General features: G+C 45.5%; 1 protein-coding gene across 6 annotated transcripts in view; it reads right to left on the bottom strand.

Moving 5' to 3' along the window:
- The window catches only part of LOC140404059 (trinucleotide repeat-containing gene 6B protein-like), a 235,842-nt gene that overhangs the window by 182,284 nt on the left and 35,107 nt on the right, over window positions 1-18,451 (bottom strand). For 5 of the 6 annotated variants that reach the window (XM_072492420.1, XM_072492419.1, XM_072492416.1 and 2 more), the window contains exon 3: window positions 18,310-18,409. In XM_072492420.1, the coding sequence (XP_072348521.1) occupies window positions 18,310-18,363 (54 nt within the window). In that variant the 5' untranslated portion in view covers window positions 18,364-18,409. Of the gene's footprint in view, window positions 1-18,309; window positions 18,414-18,451 lie in introns of those variants that run through there. The other variant, XM_072492418.1, reaches the window with a different exon arrangement.

Genomic DNA, 18,451 nt, shown 5'->3' on the forward strand with positions numbered 1-18,451 from the left:
CATTGAGGTACGTAGGGAAGAGGTGTTGGCAATTCTGGACAGGCTGAAAATAGATAAGTCCCCGGGACCTGATGGGATTTATCCTAGGATTCTATGGGAGGCCAGGGAAGAGATTGCTGGACCTTTGGCTTTGATTTTTATGTCATCATTGGCTACAGGAATAGTGCCAGAGGACTGGAGGACAGCAAATGTGGTCCCTTTGTTCAAAAAGGGGAGCAGAGACAACCCCGGCAACTATAGACCGGTGAGCCTCACGTCTGTAGTGGGTAAAGTCTTGGAGGGGATTATAAGGGACAAGATTTATAATCATCTAGATAGGAATAATATGATCAGGGATAGTCAGCATGGCTTTGTGAAGGGTAGGTCATGCCTCACAAACCTTATTGAGTTCTTTGAGAAGGTGACTGAACAGGTAGACGAGGGTAGAGCAGTTGATGTGGTGTATATGGATTTCAGCAAAGCGTTTGATAAGGTTCCCCACGGTAGGCTATTGCAAAAAATACGGAGGCTGGGGATTGAGGGTGATTTAGAGATGTGGATCAGAAATTGGCTAGCTGAAAGAAGACAGAGGGTGGTGGTTGATGGGAAATGTTCAGAATGGAGTACAGTCACAAGTGGAGTACCACAAGGATCTGTTCTGGGGCCGTTGCTGTTTGTCATTTTTATCAATGACCTAGAGGAAGGCGCAGAAGGGTGGGTGAGTAAATTTGCAGACGATACTAAAGTCGGTGGTGTTGTCGATAGTGTGGAAGGATGTAGCAGGTTACAGAGGGATATAGATAAGCTGCAGAGCTGGGCTGAGAGGTGGCAAATGGAGTTTAATGTAGAGAAGTGTGAGGTGATTCACTTTGGAAGGAATAACAGGAATGCGGAATATTTGGCTAATGGTAAAGTTCTTGAAAGTGTGGCTGAGCAGAGGGATCTAGGTGTCCACGTACATAGATCCCTGAAAGTTGCCACCCAGGTTGATAGGGTTGTGAAGAAGGCCTATGGAGTGTTGGCCTTTATTGGTAGAGGGATTGAGTTCCGGAGTCGGGAGGTCATGTTGCAGCTGTACAGAACTCTGGTCCGGCCGCATTTGGAGTATTGCGTACAGTTCTGGTCACCGCATTATAGGAAGGACGTGGAGGCTTTGGAGCGGGTGCAGAGGAGATTTACCAGGATGTTGCCTGGTATGGAGGGAAAATCTTATGAGGAAAGGCTGACGGACTTGAGGTTGTTTTCGTTGGAGAGAAGAAGGTTAAGAGGAGACTTAATAGAGGCATACAAAATGATCGGGGGTTGGATAGGGTGGACAGTGAGAGCCTTTTCCCGCGGATGGATATGGCTGGCACGAGGGGACATAGCCTTAAACTGAGGGGTAATAGATATAGGACAGAGGTCAGAGGTAGGTTCTTTACGCAAAGAGTAGTGAGGCCGTGGAATGCCCTACCTGCTACAGTAGTGAACTCACCAACATTGAGGGCATTTAAAAGTTTATTGGATAAACATATGGATGATAATGGCATAGTGTAGGTTAGATGGCTTTTGTTTTGGTGCAACATCGTGGGCCGAAGGGCCTGTACTGCGCTGCATTGTTCTATGTTCTATGTTCTATAGGAGTCTTGAAACCGCATTGCTTCAGTCTAACATGCAGACCGCTGCGTTTCCCTCGCTTCCTCGGTCGGCAGCTGCTCCTGGATGATCCTGGGATCCGATGGGAGATGTCAGCTCTTGTGGAAGGTAGGTGGTTGCGTCTGGCAGGGACCAGGGCGCTGTTTACGTATCTGGGGTCGCGTCTGGCAGGGTCCCGGGCACTGGTTGAGGTAGAGGGGTTGCTAGGGGGGCATGTTTGCGATCCGGATGGGTCCCGGTGTTCTGCGGGCGCTGGAATACCTTGCAGCGCGTTTGGGTCCTCGCGCGGGGTCTCCGCCGTTTCGGGGGTCCTGGGTCGTGGGCAGGGACTTCCTGAGGCAGGTTGGGCTGGGTCCCATGGTCTGTTCCCTCACTGGGCGCGGATCTCCAAGTAGGCCCGATCGGGCCTCCACGTGGATTTTTCTTTCTTCCATCACCAGGTGGGTAGGGTTGTTGGGCTGGTCTCTCGGGGTCGCGTTGGGCCGGGTCTTGCCATCGGGGGTCGGGTCTGGCGATCCGGGGGCTGGCGTCGATAGTTAGATCATTTGGTTTTCAGATTAAGCAAAAATAACACAGACGAAGAACGAGAACTACACTCCAGAGAAGAATGTTTTAGACAGTACGGGGGGGAAACTAATGATAGAATTGGTTACATATTTGAGGGAATTAAGTGAAAGAGCCCAGAAGAAAAACCTTACGGGTTAGAAACAAATCAAAATATCGAATTATTACTGAATAGTGAAACCTCCGGTCAGACATCTCGAACTGGACATTAGCTATTGGATGACCGGTGGTCTCCACGGAGTATGTACTACGCGGTGGACTTATTCAGGGTCTCGACAGATGGCAGCGACTGATGAGGAACCCCCGCATTTTAAATGGCAATAGTTTAAGAATTTTGGCAGCTTGATGCCATGGTGGGAAATTTGTAACCAATGCAGCAAACAATATTGCATTGGAGAGTGTAATAGTTATTACGGACAAAATATCCTGTAAGTTGTTAGGGACTGTTATGTATGGATTCAATTTATTTGGGGTATCGGACAAGCCGAGAGTTCAGGAGGCGAAAGAGGCCAGTATTCTGGCCTTTGCGTCCCTGATAGCCCGGCGGAGGATTTTGCTACTATGGATAGATGCAAAGCCCCCTAGTGTGGAAGCTTGGATCAATGAGATGGCAGGGTTCATCAAGCTGGAGAGGATAAAGTTTGCCTTGCGAGGGTCTGTGCAAGGGTTCCTCAGGCGATGGCAACCGTTCCTAGACTATCTCGTGGAGCGTTAGGAGGAGGTCAGCAGCAGCCCAAGGGCGAGGGGGGGGGGTTCTTTTGAGGTGGCGTTTGGGTGAAGATGGGGGGTGTTTCCCTATTTGTGTTTTTAAATGTTATATGAGGGGTTATTGTGTATGGGGGAAATCCAATGTATAATTTTTGATTGTTGTGTTCTTGTTTCTTTCTTTTTGTTGGGGGGGGGTTGTTGAAAATTTGTTGAAAAATTTGAATATATATATATTTTTTTTAAATGTATGGATTCAATTGGGTTGTAACTCCAAAGGTTAACTGTATTAAAATGTGCAAGTGGTGTTATTGCAAAGTAAAAAACAAACAAACAAATAATAGCAAGTATACACTCCATGCTGTAAGGAAAATGGTAACAGACAAAAGTGATTTGAAGAAAACTGAGTATTGTCTCATGTAAACCAGGGCTGGCAGACTACATGGTTCAGTACAATGTTAGACGTTAGTGTGAGGAAGTCAGGAATAGAAACAGGATCGATTGAAGCTTCTGCAATTCATAAAGCAAGATAATCAGTGGATAGTACATGATATCATAATTTACCATTCCAATGAGAAACGGAAAGCACTTCCAAAAAAACAAAATACCAGTGAGGGATAAAACCCTTTTTGGTCGCTGGTGGACTGCGTTGTGTGCTGTTTCTAAGGACATGAGGAAGCTTCTAAGGTGCTGCTATCCCAAGGTAGTCAGATGCCTTGGAGGTAGTGGAACACACGGATATAGCTATTGTGTTACCTTCCTGAGTAGCGACAGCTATGGTTCACGGTGATTAGACTTGAGGAAAGAACAATACAAAGAGTCTATCGACACTGGTCTGCGGGATGGATGAATTTGCAATTGATTTCCGTGCACAGTTTACAAATCACGACATGTACACACACATGACAAGGATCGGGGATAGCTGCTAGTCAGTACAACTAGAAGGGGGATATAAACCCTACAGCAGGATTCAGCTCAGAGTGAGCTCTCATAGCTCGGTCATGGGGTTTTACCTGATGCATGGATTGATAATACTTGTTATTATAATTGTATATTGTATAATCATTGGATGCTTTAATATGTGTTGTAAGTCGACTATGGCTCGGATGATGCCGATAGACTCGGCCCATCACCACTCACCAAGATGACATCCCGTTACTGGCGACCATCAAAACAGAAGGAACCCGGACGGAGTGCCAGTGGCTGTAAAAATGTGATGAGGTGTTTATGTACGGAATGTAATGAATTGCGGGACGGTCTTTCAGACCAGACATTGATACAGGTTATTAACCCGGGGATGTTTATAATGGACACTGGAAGTTTTATGCCTAACCAAAATCCAAATTTGGACCGAAACAGCAACAGGACTATTGTTGGTCTGGCGAATTGTTAGCATACTTTTTGACCATTAGGGGGACTACCTACCCAAACAATTCTCTACCAATAGAGATCCTCGTGGCAGAGGTGAAAGAAAATATAACATGTCTGTTCTCCACCTGCACTGAACGGAGGTGTAGCGTAACCCAGACGTCAGGACAATGCATCTGCCACAACGACAATGGTGTCCCATTGTCGGCGGGTAGCGAAAGGGAATGTTGGTTGGGAGGCGGAATAGTAGTTATCATAGAATGATAAAAGGAGGGAATGAGGAATTGAACTAAAGAAAAGAGCATTAGACTGGGATGACCAGTTAAGATAGTGTGGAGGTATACCCTAATATAGGAAAGCAGGAGATTAGGATAGTGCATTTATAGACATTAATTCGGGTTGCAGGGAGTGAACAAAGGGATGGGTAACTATTAGGACCGGTTCTTTGCACAAAGGTTGCTGGGAGAAAGAGGCCCAGAGAGGAGGAATGTATAGTGGGCCTATCAGGATCAGTGGTTGTGAAGGTCAGCTTATATGGCCAGGTCAAAGAATGTGTGAGAAAGACCTATGAGAATCCTGTATTTGTCACCGCTACCTTATTTGGTCGTGGGTATGTGAAACTCGATGCTGAATCCACGTGTGTGTGAAACCAGATGCTGTGCTTCTTTTGTCTCATTCGCTCTGGAAGTTTCAAGAGACATGTGTCTCCTGCCTTTTATCAGAGTGAGTGGAGCTTGCAAGCTATTTGAAATAAAATAAATCAATACCTATAATCCGACTTAGCCATTGACTGAGACCAGACTGGGGCCAGGAAGAACTCGATATCTTCAGTAATGCAGAACAAGGCAGCAGCGCGGGTTCAATTCCCGTACCAGCCTCCCGTACCAGCCTCCCCGAACAGGCGCCGGAATGTGGCGACTAGGGGCTTTTCACAGTAACTTCATTGAAGCCTACTTGTGACAATAAGCGATTATTAGTACATTACATCATAGAATTTACAGATTATCATAGAATTTAAAGTGCAGGAGACCATTCGGCCCATCGAGTCTGCACCGGCTCTTGGAAAGAGCACCCTACCCAAGGTCAACACCTCCACCCTATCCCCATAACCCAGCAACCCCACCCAACACTAAGGGCAATTTTGGACACGAAGGGCAATTTATCATGGCCAATCCACCTAACCTGCACATCTTTGAACTGTGGGAGGAAACCGGAGTACCCGGAGGAAACCCACGCACACACGGGGAGGATGTGCAGACTCCGCACAGACAGTGACTCAAGCCGGAATCGAACCTGGGACCCTGGAGCTGTGAAGCAATTGTGCTATCCAGAATGCTACCGTGCTGCCCCTCAAATCAGAGGGCGAGAGAGAGAGAGACGCATAATCAATGATGATGCCACATCTTAATGCCAGCTTGGCTCAGTTAGTCACATCATTAGAAGGGTTGCAGAAACACGTGGATAATATTGGGCTGATAAGTGACATGTAACATGTGCCACACGAGTGGTGGGCAATGACCATCTCCACAAGAGAAGGTCTAACTATCTCATCTTGACATTTAATAGCATTACCATGACGGAATCCGACACTAGCATCATAGATCATCATTAACCAGAAACTGAACTGGATGAGCCTTATAAATGCAGAGGCATGGGCAGCACGGTGGCGCAGTGGTTAGCCCTGATGCCTCACGGCGCCGAGGTCCCAGGTTCGATCCCGGCTCTGTGTCACTGTCTTGTGGAGTTTTCACATTCTCCCCGTATTTGCGTGGGTTTCGCCCCACAACCCAAAGATGTGCAGGGTAGGTGGATCGGCCACGCTAAAATACCCCTTAATTTAAAAAAATGAATTGGGCATTCTAAATTTTTTTTTAAAAGGAAATAAATTAATAAATGCAGAGGTTGGGAATTCAGCACCAATAAGCTCACCTCCACATTCCCCAAAGCCTGTTCACTATTTACAAGGTACAAGCGACAAGTTTTTTAAAATTAAAGGGCAATTTAGCGTGGCTAATCCACCTATCCTGCAGATCTTTGGGTTGTGGGGGTGAGACCCACGCAGACACGGGGAGAATGTGCAAAACTCCACACAAACAGTGACCCGGGGCTGGGATCGACCCAGGTCCTCAGCGTCAGTGCTAACCACTGCGCACCATGCAGCCCAGGCACAAGTGACAAGTTGACAGAATACTCTCCACTTGCCTGGATGAGTGCCCATCCAGGGCAAAGTAGCTTGCTTGATTAGCACCCCATTCACCATCTTTAAGCATTCACTCCATCCCCACTTACACGTAGTGGCAGCAGCGTGCACCATCTACAGGATGCAATGCAGGAATTCACCAACATTCCTTCAGCAGCACCTTCAAACCTATGGCCTCTAAGAGGACACGGGTAGCAGACGCATGGGAAAGTCTCTCGCTGAGCTATACATGATCCTGACTTGGAGCTATAACACCATTCTTTCTTTGTTGAGGTCAAAATCCTGAAACTCTCTCCCTAAAAGCACTGGGTGTATCTATACCACATGGACTTCGGCAGTTCAAGAATCTCAAGGGCAATGAGGATGGGCAATAAATACTGCCTTGCCAGCGACACCCACATATTTAAAATATTATGGATCTAAACCCTACTCTTCATCTTGAGCACATAAACTAGACTAACATTACAATGCTGTTCAGAGCATTGAATTATTATGGTGCCATCATTTAGATGAAGATATAAAGGAGATGCTAACTTAAGGTTTAGCTGTTAAAAAAATCCCACAATAACGAGAAGCATGACGTTCATCTGGAGACAAGAGCAAAATCTTACCTCAGCGAATGCCACAAAAATCATCAAGTGGCTATTCATTTAATTGCAATTTCTGTGCTCAAAATGACTACCTTATATGCTCTAGTCTGTCCCTCGCTTTAATTGCTCACCAAGCCTGGGCCCCAAACTGTGGAATTCCCTTCCCAAAACTCTCCATCTCTCCGCTCACCTTTAAGATGCTGATTAAAATCTTCCTCTTTGACCAAGCTTTTGATCACCTGTCCTAATATCTCCTTTTGTGGCTTGGTGACAAAATGTATTTAATAGATTCTTGTGAATTAAGGAGCATTGGGAAATTTTACTTTGTTAAATGAACTATGTAAATGCGAGTCATTGGTGCACATTAAAGTAATTCACTGCAGGTGAAATGCTTCAAGATGAACTCTACAACATATATATTTCGTAGCCATTTACTAGAAACAGCAGAAAATAAATGGGGTCAAACCAGCCAGATAGAGGAAAAACAAACTGGAGCACGCACACACTGTTGATCGCAATCCAATGATCTCTCTTTTAGAAAGCGCATGTGTGGACCACAAACAGGGGGCGGGATTCTCCACTCCCACGCCAAAGTCGAGGTTCACGACGGCGCGGAACGGCCCTGGTCCCGACCGATTCAGGCCCTGACAATGGGCCAGTATCGGGGCCGCGTCATCTACACGCACCAGGCCGTGTCGCCCGCGTAAAAGCGGCGCCGCATACATGACGCGGCCGGTGCCGCATAACGGACGTCATCCGCGCATGCCAATCCGCGCATGCGTGGTTGCCGTCCTCTCTAAGTCCGCCCCGCAAGAAGATGGGGGACGGATCTTGCAGGGCCGCGGAAGGAAGGAGGTCCTCCTTCAGAGAGGACGGCCCGACGATCGGTGGGCACCGATCGCGGGCCACCCCACATTCCAGGTGAAGCCCGGTGCAGGATCCCCCCTTGCCCCCCCACAGGCCACCCCCCCAGCATTCACGCACCGCCCACGACTGCAGCGACCAGGTGTGGACGGCGCCAGGGGGAACCAGCCGTTTTGGCCTGGCCGCTCGGCCCATCCGGGACTCAGAATAGCAGGGGTGCCGGAGAATCGCCATTTTCGGTGTCTCCGGCAATTCTCCGGCCTGCGAAACCCGACCGGGCCGTTCCCGCCGCTTGGGAGAATCGCGGGAGGGCGTCGGACCGGCGTCCCCGGAAATTTTGGCGGCCCAGGCGATTCTCCCAACCGACGTGGGAGTGGAGAATCGCGCCCAGGCAGTCTGTAAACCAAGAATAAACTAATGTCTTGTTTTGTTGCTGGAGATGCTCCTGGAAGTCTAACTCTTCTGTCATTCAGGGGCAGCACGGTGGCGCAGTGGGTTAGCCCTGCTGCCTCACGGCGCCGAGGTCCCAGGTTCGATCCCGGCTCTGGGTCACTGACCGTATGGAGTTTGCACATTCTCCCCGTGTTTGCGCGGGTCTCACCCCAACAACTCAAAGATGTGCATGCTAGATGGATCGGCCACGTTAAATTGCCCCTGAATTGCAAAAAATGAATTGGGTACTCTAAATTTTTTTTTTTTAAACTCTTCTGTCATTCAATTCTTCCTGTTTGTCTCTCCACAGATGCTGCATAACCTGAGTATTTCCAGATTTTCTCTTATTTCAGATTTCCTGAATCCAGAGTATTCTCCTTTTCTACACAATATTGATTTTCTTTTTTTCCACTTCCAAATTTAAAACAGAGAAAGAAGTTCAGAATAGGATCATAGGAGGAGTAAGCTGTTCAGCCGATCCGGCCTATTCCCTCATCACAGCTGATCAGGCACTTCAATGCCCTTTTCCCCACACTATCCCCTTTATGTCATTAGCATTTAGAAATCTGTCAATCTCTGCTGTAAACACACTCAATAACCAAGCTTCCACAGGCTGCTCTGGGGTACAGAATTCACAACCCTCTAAAACTCTCCTCATCGCCGTCCAAAGTGGCTTCCCCTAACATTTAAATGGTGTCCCTTGGTTCGAGACTCCCCAAACAGAGGAAATAAATCTATCCCTCTAAGTATTTTGTAGGTTTCAATGAGATAAATGGATAAATATCAACGCTGACTAAGTTTGAGTTGCAGCCTTTCTGGTTAAATGTGTTTAAAACGAGGGCAGCACGGTGGCTAGCACTGCTGTCTCACGACGCCAAGGTCCCAGGTTCAATCCCGGCTCTGGGTCACTGTCTGTGTGGAGTTTGCACATTCTCCCCCTGTCTGCATGGGTCTCACCCCCACACCCAAAGATGTGCAGGTTAGGTGGTTGGTCACGCTAAATTGCCCCTTAATTGGAAAAAATGAATTGGGCACTCTAAATTTATAACAAAAAATGTGTTTGAAATGCTGAGCAATAGTGTCAAAAACTGGTCAGCATTTTGCCAATTAGTTGCTGTAGAAATTAAGAATTGACATCTATTTTATCCCTCAGGAAACGGAGAACTTTAATTATCTTTAACAAAGATTATTATTAACACTCCATTTTTCCTAAACTGATATTGAAAACAAAACAATGAACCAGTATATTTCTCTTTGAATTTTTCCCTCTCTTTTTCAGCTCCGCCACTGAAGATAGGTGGAGCGTAGTGTTTTCGCTCCTTGTTCATTAAATGTAAACAGTATCTCTCAAAAATCAACAGATGGATTTCAGCAAAATCTGGTACACAAATTGGGTATGGCTCAAAGAAGAATGGATTCATTTTAGTGAAAAATCAGATCTAGATCTTGAATTTTATTGTTAAGGATCTGTTAATATTGGGAGATAGAGCACTGGCTTTTTAAAAAAAAAAAAACAATATTGTGGGTTGCTTTATTTAGAACCTTTTTTATTGTTTTAGAATGTTATGTATCTACTCAGGTGCTGGAAGCTCAGTAGTGGAATTTGTCACAGCTGTCAAAATGGGAGCAGAGTTTTCACAGCAGGGTGTTGGGTGGGGATGACCTAAAGCCTCCTTGGTGAGATGGAATCTCTTAATAAAAAGATTTTATTTTCAACTTTGCAGCAATAGATATTGTATAATTGTAAGTAACGTAGAGTTAACACAGCATTGCAGAGGTATATGCTCTACTGGATGCCTTCTTCACTTGTCTCAATCTGTTGTCTCACGAGGAGGTATGGTTCCATTTGGACCAGTTGCCCTGCATTCCTCATGTACAAAACTCAACAGCACATGTAGGCTGGCTACTGAATCATGCAGAGGATAACAGCAGTGTTTGATCTGTCCACACCTGATGGGTGCACATTCCTGGGAGGAGGGTGGGCAAAGAGGGGACATCAACGGATAATTACCAGCAACAAGAATCTCATTTTCCTTCTTACCAGCCGCGTGTGAAGACCAAGTCTAGTTTCTCAACTACTGCCACGGTCAATTATTGCAGCACAGGCTGGTCAGCAAAATTAATGAAAATACATGGGATTGTACATGATGCGAGAACAAATGGGCAACCATTTTGTTACACTACCTTTCCTGCAATTAAAATAAGATTAAGGCGAAACGGTAGAAGTGACAGAGCAGAAAAGATTCAGCTTCTGAGTGCCACTTAAAAGGCAATAGGATGCTACAAAATCATCTGTATTCCTGGACTAGTGGAGAAAGAAATGACAAAAGATCCTCATGGCTACGAGTCAGTGACCTCCATGCTTTGGAGTGGGGGGCGGGATTGGGATAACACCCAACTTGAACGTGAAGTCTTACAAGATGGAATAGAAAGACTTGCATTTCTAGTCATCTTCATTACCTCAGAATGTCCAAAAGCACTTTGCTGACGGTGAAGCAATTTTGAAGTGGTCACTATTATAATGCACGAAATGCAGGAATCAATTTACACAAAGGATGATCCTGCAAACAGCAATTAAATACATGACGAGATAATCTGCTTTAAACGTTATTTAAGGAATAAATATTGACTAGGATACCAGGAAGAACTAACCTGCTCTTCTTTAAAAAGCACCATGGAACCGTTGATTCCCAGGTGAGAGATTAGACAGGACTTGGTGGAATGTCTCACCTAAATGGTGGCATCTCCAGCACCACACCATTCCCTCAGCACTTCAATGAAGTGGCAATAGTGGTCGGGAACCATATCAGGTTGTTGTTTGACTAGCCTATGGGACAACTCCCCCAATTTATGCACATGCCCCAGTTGTTAATCAGCAGGTTATTGCAGAGTCAACCTGGCAGGGTGTACCTTTGTCGTGTCCAGGAGATGAGCACATAATCTAGGCTGACATTTCACATCACTTTAGTTCACCATCTTAAACATTTACTCTGTCACAACCTACAGTGTGTACCATCTAAAAGATGCACTGGAGCAACTTGCCATGGTTCCTTCAATAATCTTCCAAAACCCAGACCTCTACCACATAGAAGGTCAAGAACAGTAGGTGCATGGGAACACCACCACCGACAGGTAGGTTTCCTTCCAAGTTACACACCATCACCTGACTTGCAAATAAATCGCCATTTTTAACATAGCTGGATTAAAATCCTAGAATTCTGTTGCTAACAGCACTATGGGTGCACTTCACCACAAAGATTGAAGCTGTACAAGAAGAACATAGAACATAGAACATTACAGCGCAGTACAGGCCCTTCGGCCCTCGATGTTGCGCCGACCTGTGAAACCACTCTAAAGCCCATCTACACTATTCCCTTATTGTCCATATGTCTATCCAATGGCCATTTGAATGCCCTTAGTGTTAGCGAGTCCACTACTGTTGCACTGCTCACCACCGCCTTACTAAGTAGTAATTGGATGCACAATAAATGCTCGCTTTGCCAGTAATGTCCAAATCTCATGACTGAATGAAACCGAAAATGAAACACATGAGAATGCAACCACTGAGTCGAGGAGGACACCTTGACAGCAGTCACAATCCAACCTCATCCATGAACAAGAGCCACTTGATCAAACTACAGGACACTGTTGATTCCTGCAAAGTCTTAGATAAACAACTTGCAGTATTTGCTAAGAATACAGACAGACTCCTCACTTATATATTTAGTTCATGATGTAAATTCACAGGAAAACTTAAATCATGATATGAGAGTATTGGAATTAACAGAGAGACAGCTGAAACGACATGATCACTGAAGCATGATTCACATTGATAATTCATTTCCACTGATATTAATTCAATGCAGGCTCAGTAACTCCTTCCAACCAGCTGTCTCCAGTTCATGCTCTATACACTGGTATCACTATCTCATTTTTTATTGCTGTTAGAGCAGGAAGCTGTTCGACATTCCCGCAAAGTCTTTGCAGCTTTGGATTAATTCCAGGCACATACTGGAAGGTGTAGTCTAACAGTTTATTTCCAGGCCGAATATCATAAATTTACCATTGTATCAAAAGAAAAAGTAAAAATTTCAACATTGAAAGAGCTCCTTCGAGGCATTACCAGGAAATGGCTGAGCTAACCAGACAAGGAAGATCCCAGAGTAAATTCTTGATCTGTATTAAATTAATTGGATCAGTGGTAGAAATAATAGAGCCCTAGATTAGGAAAAGGAAAACTCGTACAAGGCCCCATTGTTGAAAGTATTGGGCATGAGCTGAATGAGGATAGGATTTGGCTTGTCCGTGATGCTTCCTGCAGTCAAATAATTTGACAACGGTCAACATCAAGGATAACACATGAAAAACTGACACTATTGAAAAAACAAGCAGGGATCAAGTAGTTGCACATTTTCAATAGGAACTGGAGATGGAACTGGAAAAAAATCACAACGAAAATGGACTTAACAGGTTGCTGCACAGGAAAACAATGTTACCGATATTAGTGCACAGGCCACGTGCAAATAAGACAAATAGGTCCTGGGTTACAAAAACAGAAAATGCTGGACAATCACAGTACATCTGACACATCTGTGAAGAGAGAAGGACAACTGGATGTCTCTTTGTCAAAACTTTGTCAAAGTTTTGGGTTGGTACAGTGCCTGGAACAGAATCAGAATCACAAGGTGTGATACTAAGTCTATACAGTACTGCATGCAATTTCACACCTATGTTATTGCCCTTTGAAGTGGCCCAGCAAGATGTATCAAACCCAGGGCAACTAAGGCTGAAGGGTAAATGCCAACAATGGCGCCAACACCCACATTCTGAGATGAATCAAAACATAGTTCTGGTAACATTGCATGAAGGACATCATTTTAGTAGAAAAAAAGAGAGAACTAAAGGGCTACCTGTCAGGTATCTGGCTTCAAGGAGAGGCGACAGACATCCAATTTGTGTATACTGGACAAAATGAGACTCAAAGGATGACCCAAGCTCCTTAAAGATACGAAGTTGAACTTTGAGAAAGTGTTTACCACAAGCCCAGAGCACAGCAGAAGCTCAGAAGGAAGATGGTGAGTGGGCAATCAAATAGAATTATTTAAGTCAGCGACACAAAATATTTCAAATGAATTCCTAGCGAGGTAATCAAGTCAGACAACAACAGTAATTTTGAGGAGTTGGCCAGGTTGTCAGTTTGTGAATAAAATGAGGGATTGCAGATACTGAACTGTATGTATTGTGTCTTGATCCCTGGGACCAGCCAATTGCTCGAAATTCTTTTTTGTGGTCCTATACGTTCCTATATAAAATTGGCAAGAGGAGAAAATAACTATTTTGAGCCAACTGCGATACATCGAATATCTTTTTTATTTATTTATTTTTTTGAAATTTTAGTGTACCCAATTAATTTTTTTTCCAATTAAGAGGCAATTTAGCATGACCAATCCACCTACCCTGCACATTTTTGGGTTGTGGGGATGAATGTGCAAACTCCACACGGACAGTGACCCAGAGCCGGGATCGAACCTGGGACCTCGGCGCCGTGAGGCAGTAATGCTAACCACTGTGCCACCGTGCTGCTCACATTGAATATCTTAACTTTAGGGCAGCACAGAATGAGGTGAGGAAATATTTCTTCTCAAATTATTGTGAATCTTCAGCTGGTCAATCACTAAGTATACTCAAGACTATCGATAGCGTGTCTAAAATTACAGGGAATGTGTAGCTGAGCCCAAGAGTGGGCAATAATATTGAATAGCACATCGGCTCAAGGGGTCATATGGCCTACTCTACCTTCTTTTTCTCATGCTCTTATGATAGCATCCCTGAAGGTTGCATTGGGGTGTTGTGCTGAAGTCCTGGAGTGGCATCTGAAATCTCAGCCTTCTGACTCAGCAGCAAGGATGGAACAAATTATGTGGGTCTGATTTACAGCAGACAGGATTCTTTCAATTGTCAATTTCCCTTAACGTCTTAGATATTCAACCCAAGTAAAATACACTATACTAAAACAATTCAATATGTAAACCCAATCTTAATTTTATCTTCTGACTCTATGATATTGGAACAGATAAAAGGCCTAATGACTTACGAGAATTGCAATGAAGCTTTTACTTTTTTTTTCAAAGTTATATTGTGCAAAATTCAACAATATTGGGGTATTTATCAGGAACAATAATTGTCTCAGTTATTTTGCTCCCCAATTTTCCAAAATCATGTCCCAGGCCATCAAGGCAGGCAGCCGGCTTCCACTGGTCTATCACTGGGTGTGGCACAGATTATTTGACCTTTAGTATCCCTTCCTCCTTATCGTTCACATCAGATTTTCACTCCTCACAAAGACAGAACTGAGAGTGAGAACATTCCCCAGATAATCAGAGGATACGGGGGTTAAATCACAATTTTGCTATCTATATATGGCAGAGCTTGAGAACCCAAATATATAGATAGAATCATCAAATATGAAAGCAATCAAATGGTGATATTTACGGTTAAGGAATTTCACAAGTGACCCAAGCAACCAGAATTCAGACAATTTAAAAAAAATCAAAGTTCCCCTGTCCGCACAGTGCAATGACAATCTCTGCAATCATTCATACATCTCAGTGAACCACGTTCCTACCAAATATCCACAAACATAAGACTTCAAATGCTCGCATTCAAAGCATTGTCTTGCATCTTTGACTTTGGGTCTATATATATGTTTCTGGAACATACCTCTTCATTCACCTGAGGAAGAAGCAGTGCTCTGAAAGTTAATGATTTGAAACAAACCTGTTGGACTTTAACCTGGTGTTGTAAGACTTCTTACTGTACCCACCCCAGTCCAACGCCGGCATCTCCACATCATGGCTACCATCGACACCGCAATCTGCCGGATCAAAGTGGAGAGGATCTCCAAGAAGATCGCGCATATAGACACTGACATTAAGTTTCTACAAAGATGCAAGAAAGCAGACAAGATCCCGAAAGGGCTACAGATCACAAACCCACTCAAGTCAACCTACAACACAGACTCCGCTGAGAGACTCTGCCGTTGCACCTCTCTCATACTCCTCAACCACCTCGTACACCAGCTCTACTCCGCAACCTGGAAACCAAGATAGAGGCCATATTCTCAACTTGCGCTCAAGACGTAGCAGACCAGCTGCGGCACACCACCAAATAGGTGAGACAACGATGATATGCCACCTATATGCATACCAAGAACAGGAAGCTTGAGAAACCCGGCATCACCACCAACAGCAACCAAGCCTCCCCTGGTACCACAGTAGAAAACAATACAGGGAAATCTATTGTCAACTTGTCGGATTACACTCTTCAACCAGTTGAAATCCAAGTCCTCAGCAGAGGGCTCAATTTCTGCACCACCACCAAAATGGACCCCATCAGTCTTGCGGCAGACACGGAGGACTTCATCAAGCGAATGAGGCTCCGGGAGTTCTTTCACAGACCACAAGAGGCCGACAGCAAACCCAATGAGTCAACCAATGAACCGGAACAGCAGACCGAGAGATCTGCGGTGCAGCAACCGAAGAGGAAAGAGTCAAATTGGACCCGGAAGACCGCTGCCCTAGACTCAACATGTATGCTCAAGCCGTCAGGAATCGCGTCAATGCCAGATTCATCAGTCGCATTCACAAGACAGCTCTGAACGTCACCCAAGCATAACGCAACGCCATCCGCGCTCTCAAGACCAACCACAACATTGTCATCAAAACCAGCAGACAAAGGAGGGGCAACCGTCATACTGAACAGAACGGACTAATGCAAAGAAGTGTACCGACAACAATCAGGAACACTAGACAGATACCCACAGTTCCAACCAAGGAATGCACCCGCCAACTTAACAGACTGATCAAGACCATGGATCCAGACCTTCAGAGCACCCTACGTGCTCTCATCCCACATACTCCCCGCTTTGGAGATCGCTACTGCCTCCCGAAAATACACAAGGCCAACACACCAGGCCGTCCTATCGTATCAGGCAATGGGACCCTGTGTGAGAACCTCTTTGGCTACATCGAGGGCATCTTGAAACCCATCATACAAGGAACGTCCAGCTTCTGTCGCGACACGACGGACTTCCTACAGAAACTGAGCACCCATGGACCAGTTGAACCAGGAATATTCCTCGTCACAAAGGACATCTCGGCACTCTACACTAGCATCCCCCATGACGACGGCATTGTTGCAACAGCCTCCGTACTCAACACCGACAACTGCCAATCTCCAGACGCAATTCTGTAACTCATCTGCTTCATTCTGGATCACAATGTCTTCACCTTCGACAACAAGTTCTTCATCCAGACGCACGGAACTGCCATGGGGACCAAATTCGCAACCTCAGTATGCCAACATCTTCATGCACAAGTTTGAACAAGACCTCCTCACCGCACAGGACCTTCAACCGACGTTATACACCAGATACATCGATGACATTTTTTTCCTTTGGACCCACGGCGAAGAATCACAAAAACGACTACACGATGACATCAATAAGTTCCATCCCACCATCAAACTCACCATGGACTACTCTCCAAGATCGGTTGCATTCTTGGACATACTCATCTCCATCAAGGATGGTCACCTCAACACTTCGCTTTACCGCAACCCTCAGGATGGATAATCTCACGATGCTCCACTTCTCCAGCTTCCACCCTAAACACATTAAAGAAGCCATCCCCTATGGACAAGCCCTCCGTATACACAGGATCTGCTCAGATGAGGAGGAGCGTAACAGACATCTACAGACGCTGAAAGATGCCCTCGTATGAATGGGATATGGCGTTCGACTCATCGATCGACAGTTCCAACGCGCCACAGCAAAAAAACGCATCTACCTCCTGAGAAGACAAACACGGGACACAACCGACAGAGTACCCTTCGTCGTCCAGTACTTCCCCGGAGCGGAGAAACTACGACATCTTCTTCGCAGCCTTCAACACATCATCGATGAAGAGGAACATCTTGCCAAGATCATCCCCACACCCCCTCTACTTGCCTTCAGAACAGTGACCACGACACCACACAACCCTGCCATGGCAATCTTTGCGAGACGTGCCAGATCATTGACATGGGTACCACCATTACACGTGAGAAACCACCCACCAGGTACGTGGTACATACTAGTGAGACTCGGCCAAAGTTGTCTACTGCATACGCTGCAGGAAAGGATGTCCCGAAGTGTGGTACATTGATGAGACCATGCAGGCGCTGCGACAATGGGTGAATGGACATCGCGCGACAATCGCCAGGCAGGAATGTTCCCTTCCAGTCAGGGAACACTTCAGCAGTCATGGGCATTCAGCCTCTGATCTCCGGGTAAGCGTTCTCCAAGGCGGCCTTCAGGACGCGCGACAACGCAAAATCGCCGAGCAGAAACTTATAGCCAAGTTCCGCACACGAGTACGGCCTCAACCGGGACCTTGGATTCATGTTGCATTACATTCACCCCCCCACCATCTGGCCTGGGTTTACAAAATCCTACCAACTGTCCTGGATTGAGACAATTTGCACCTCTTTAACCTGGGGTTACCCCTATCTCGGGATCTGTAAAGACTTAATTACCTGCAAATACTCGCATTCAAAGCATTGTCTTGCATCTTTGACTTTGTCTATATGTATGTTTCTGGAACATACCTCTTCATTCACCTGAGGAAGGAGCAGTGCTCCGAAAGCTAGTGATTTGAAACAAACCTGTTGGACTTTAACCTAGCGTTGTAAGACATCTTACTGTAAGACTTCCAACAGGGCTCACAAAACACCATCTATTATTGGGAAGTGTGGATGATTTCCCCCATTTTAGGCCCAGAGTATGAAGGTCAATTGTAGCATTCCTAGCACTGTCCCAGCTGAAAACATCCAAATCGACACACTGTCCCCTGGACAATCCTGTAATATAATCCTCAAAATAACCATAAGCATTGTTCTGAATACAGCCTTGAAACTCCAACAGGACACTCTTACCATGAAGGTCTTGAGACTCGCTTCCTGGCGCCTTGACCCGTCATTAACCTGCATGAGAAGGGTTTCTGTGCAAATATCCGCAAACACTTTTGTACAAACGCTGTTTGGAAGGAAAAACATGAACAGGTCAGAACAGGATAAA

Source organism: Scyliorhinus torazame, chromosome 29 (assembly GCF_047496885.1).
Source record: "Scyliorhinus torazame isolate Kashiwa2021f chromosome 29, sScyTor2.1, whole genome shotgun sequence".
In the NCBI taxonomy this organism is placed as follows: domain Eukaryota; kingdom Metazoa; phylum Chordata; class Chondrichthyes; order Carcharhiniformes; family Scyliorhinidae; genus Scyliorhinus; species Scyliorhinus torazame.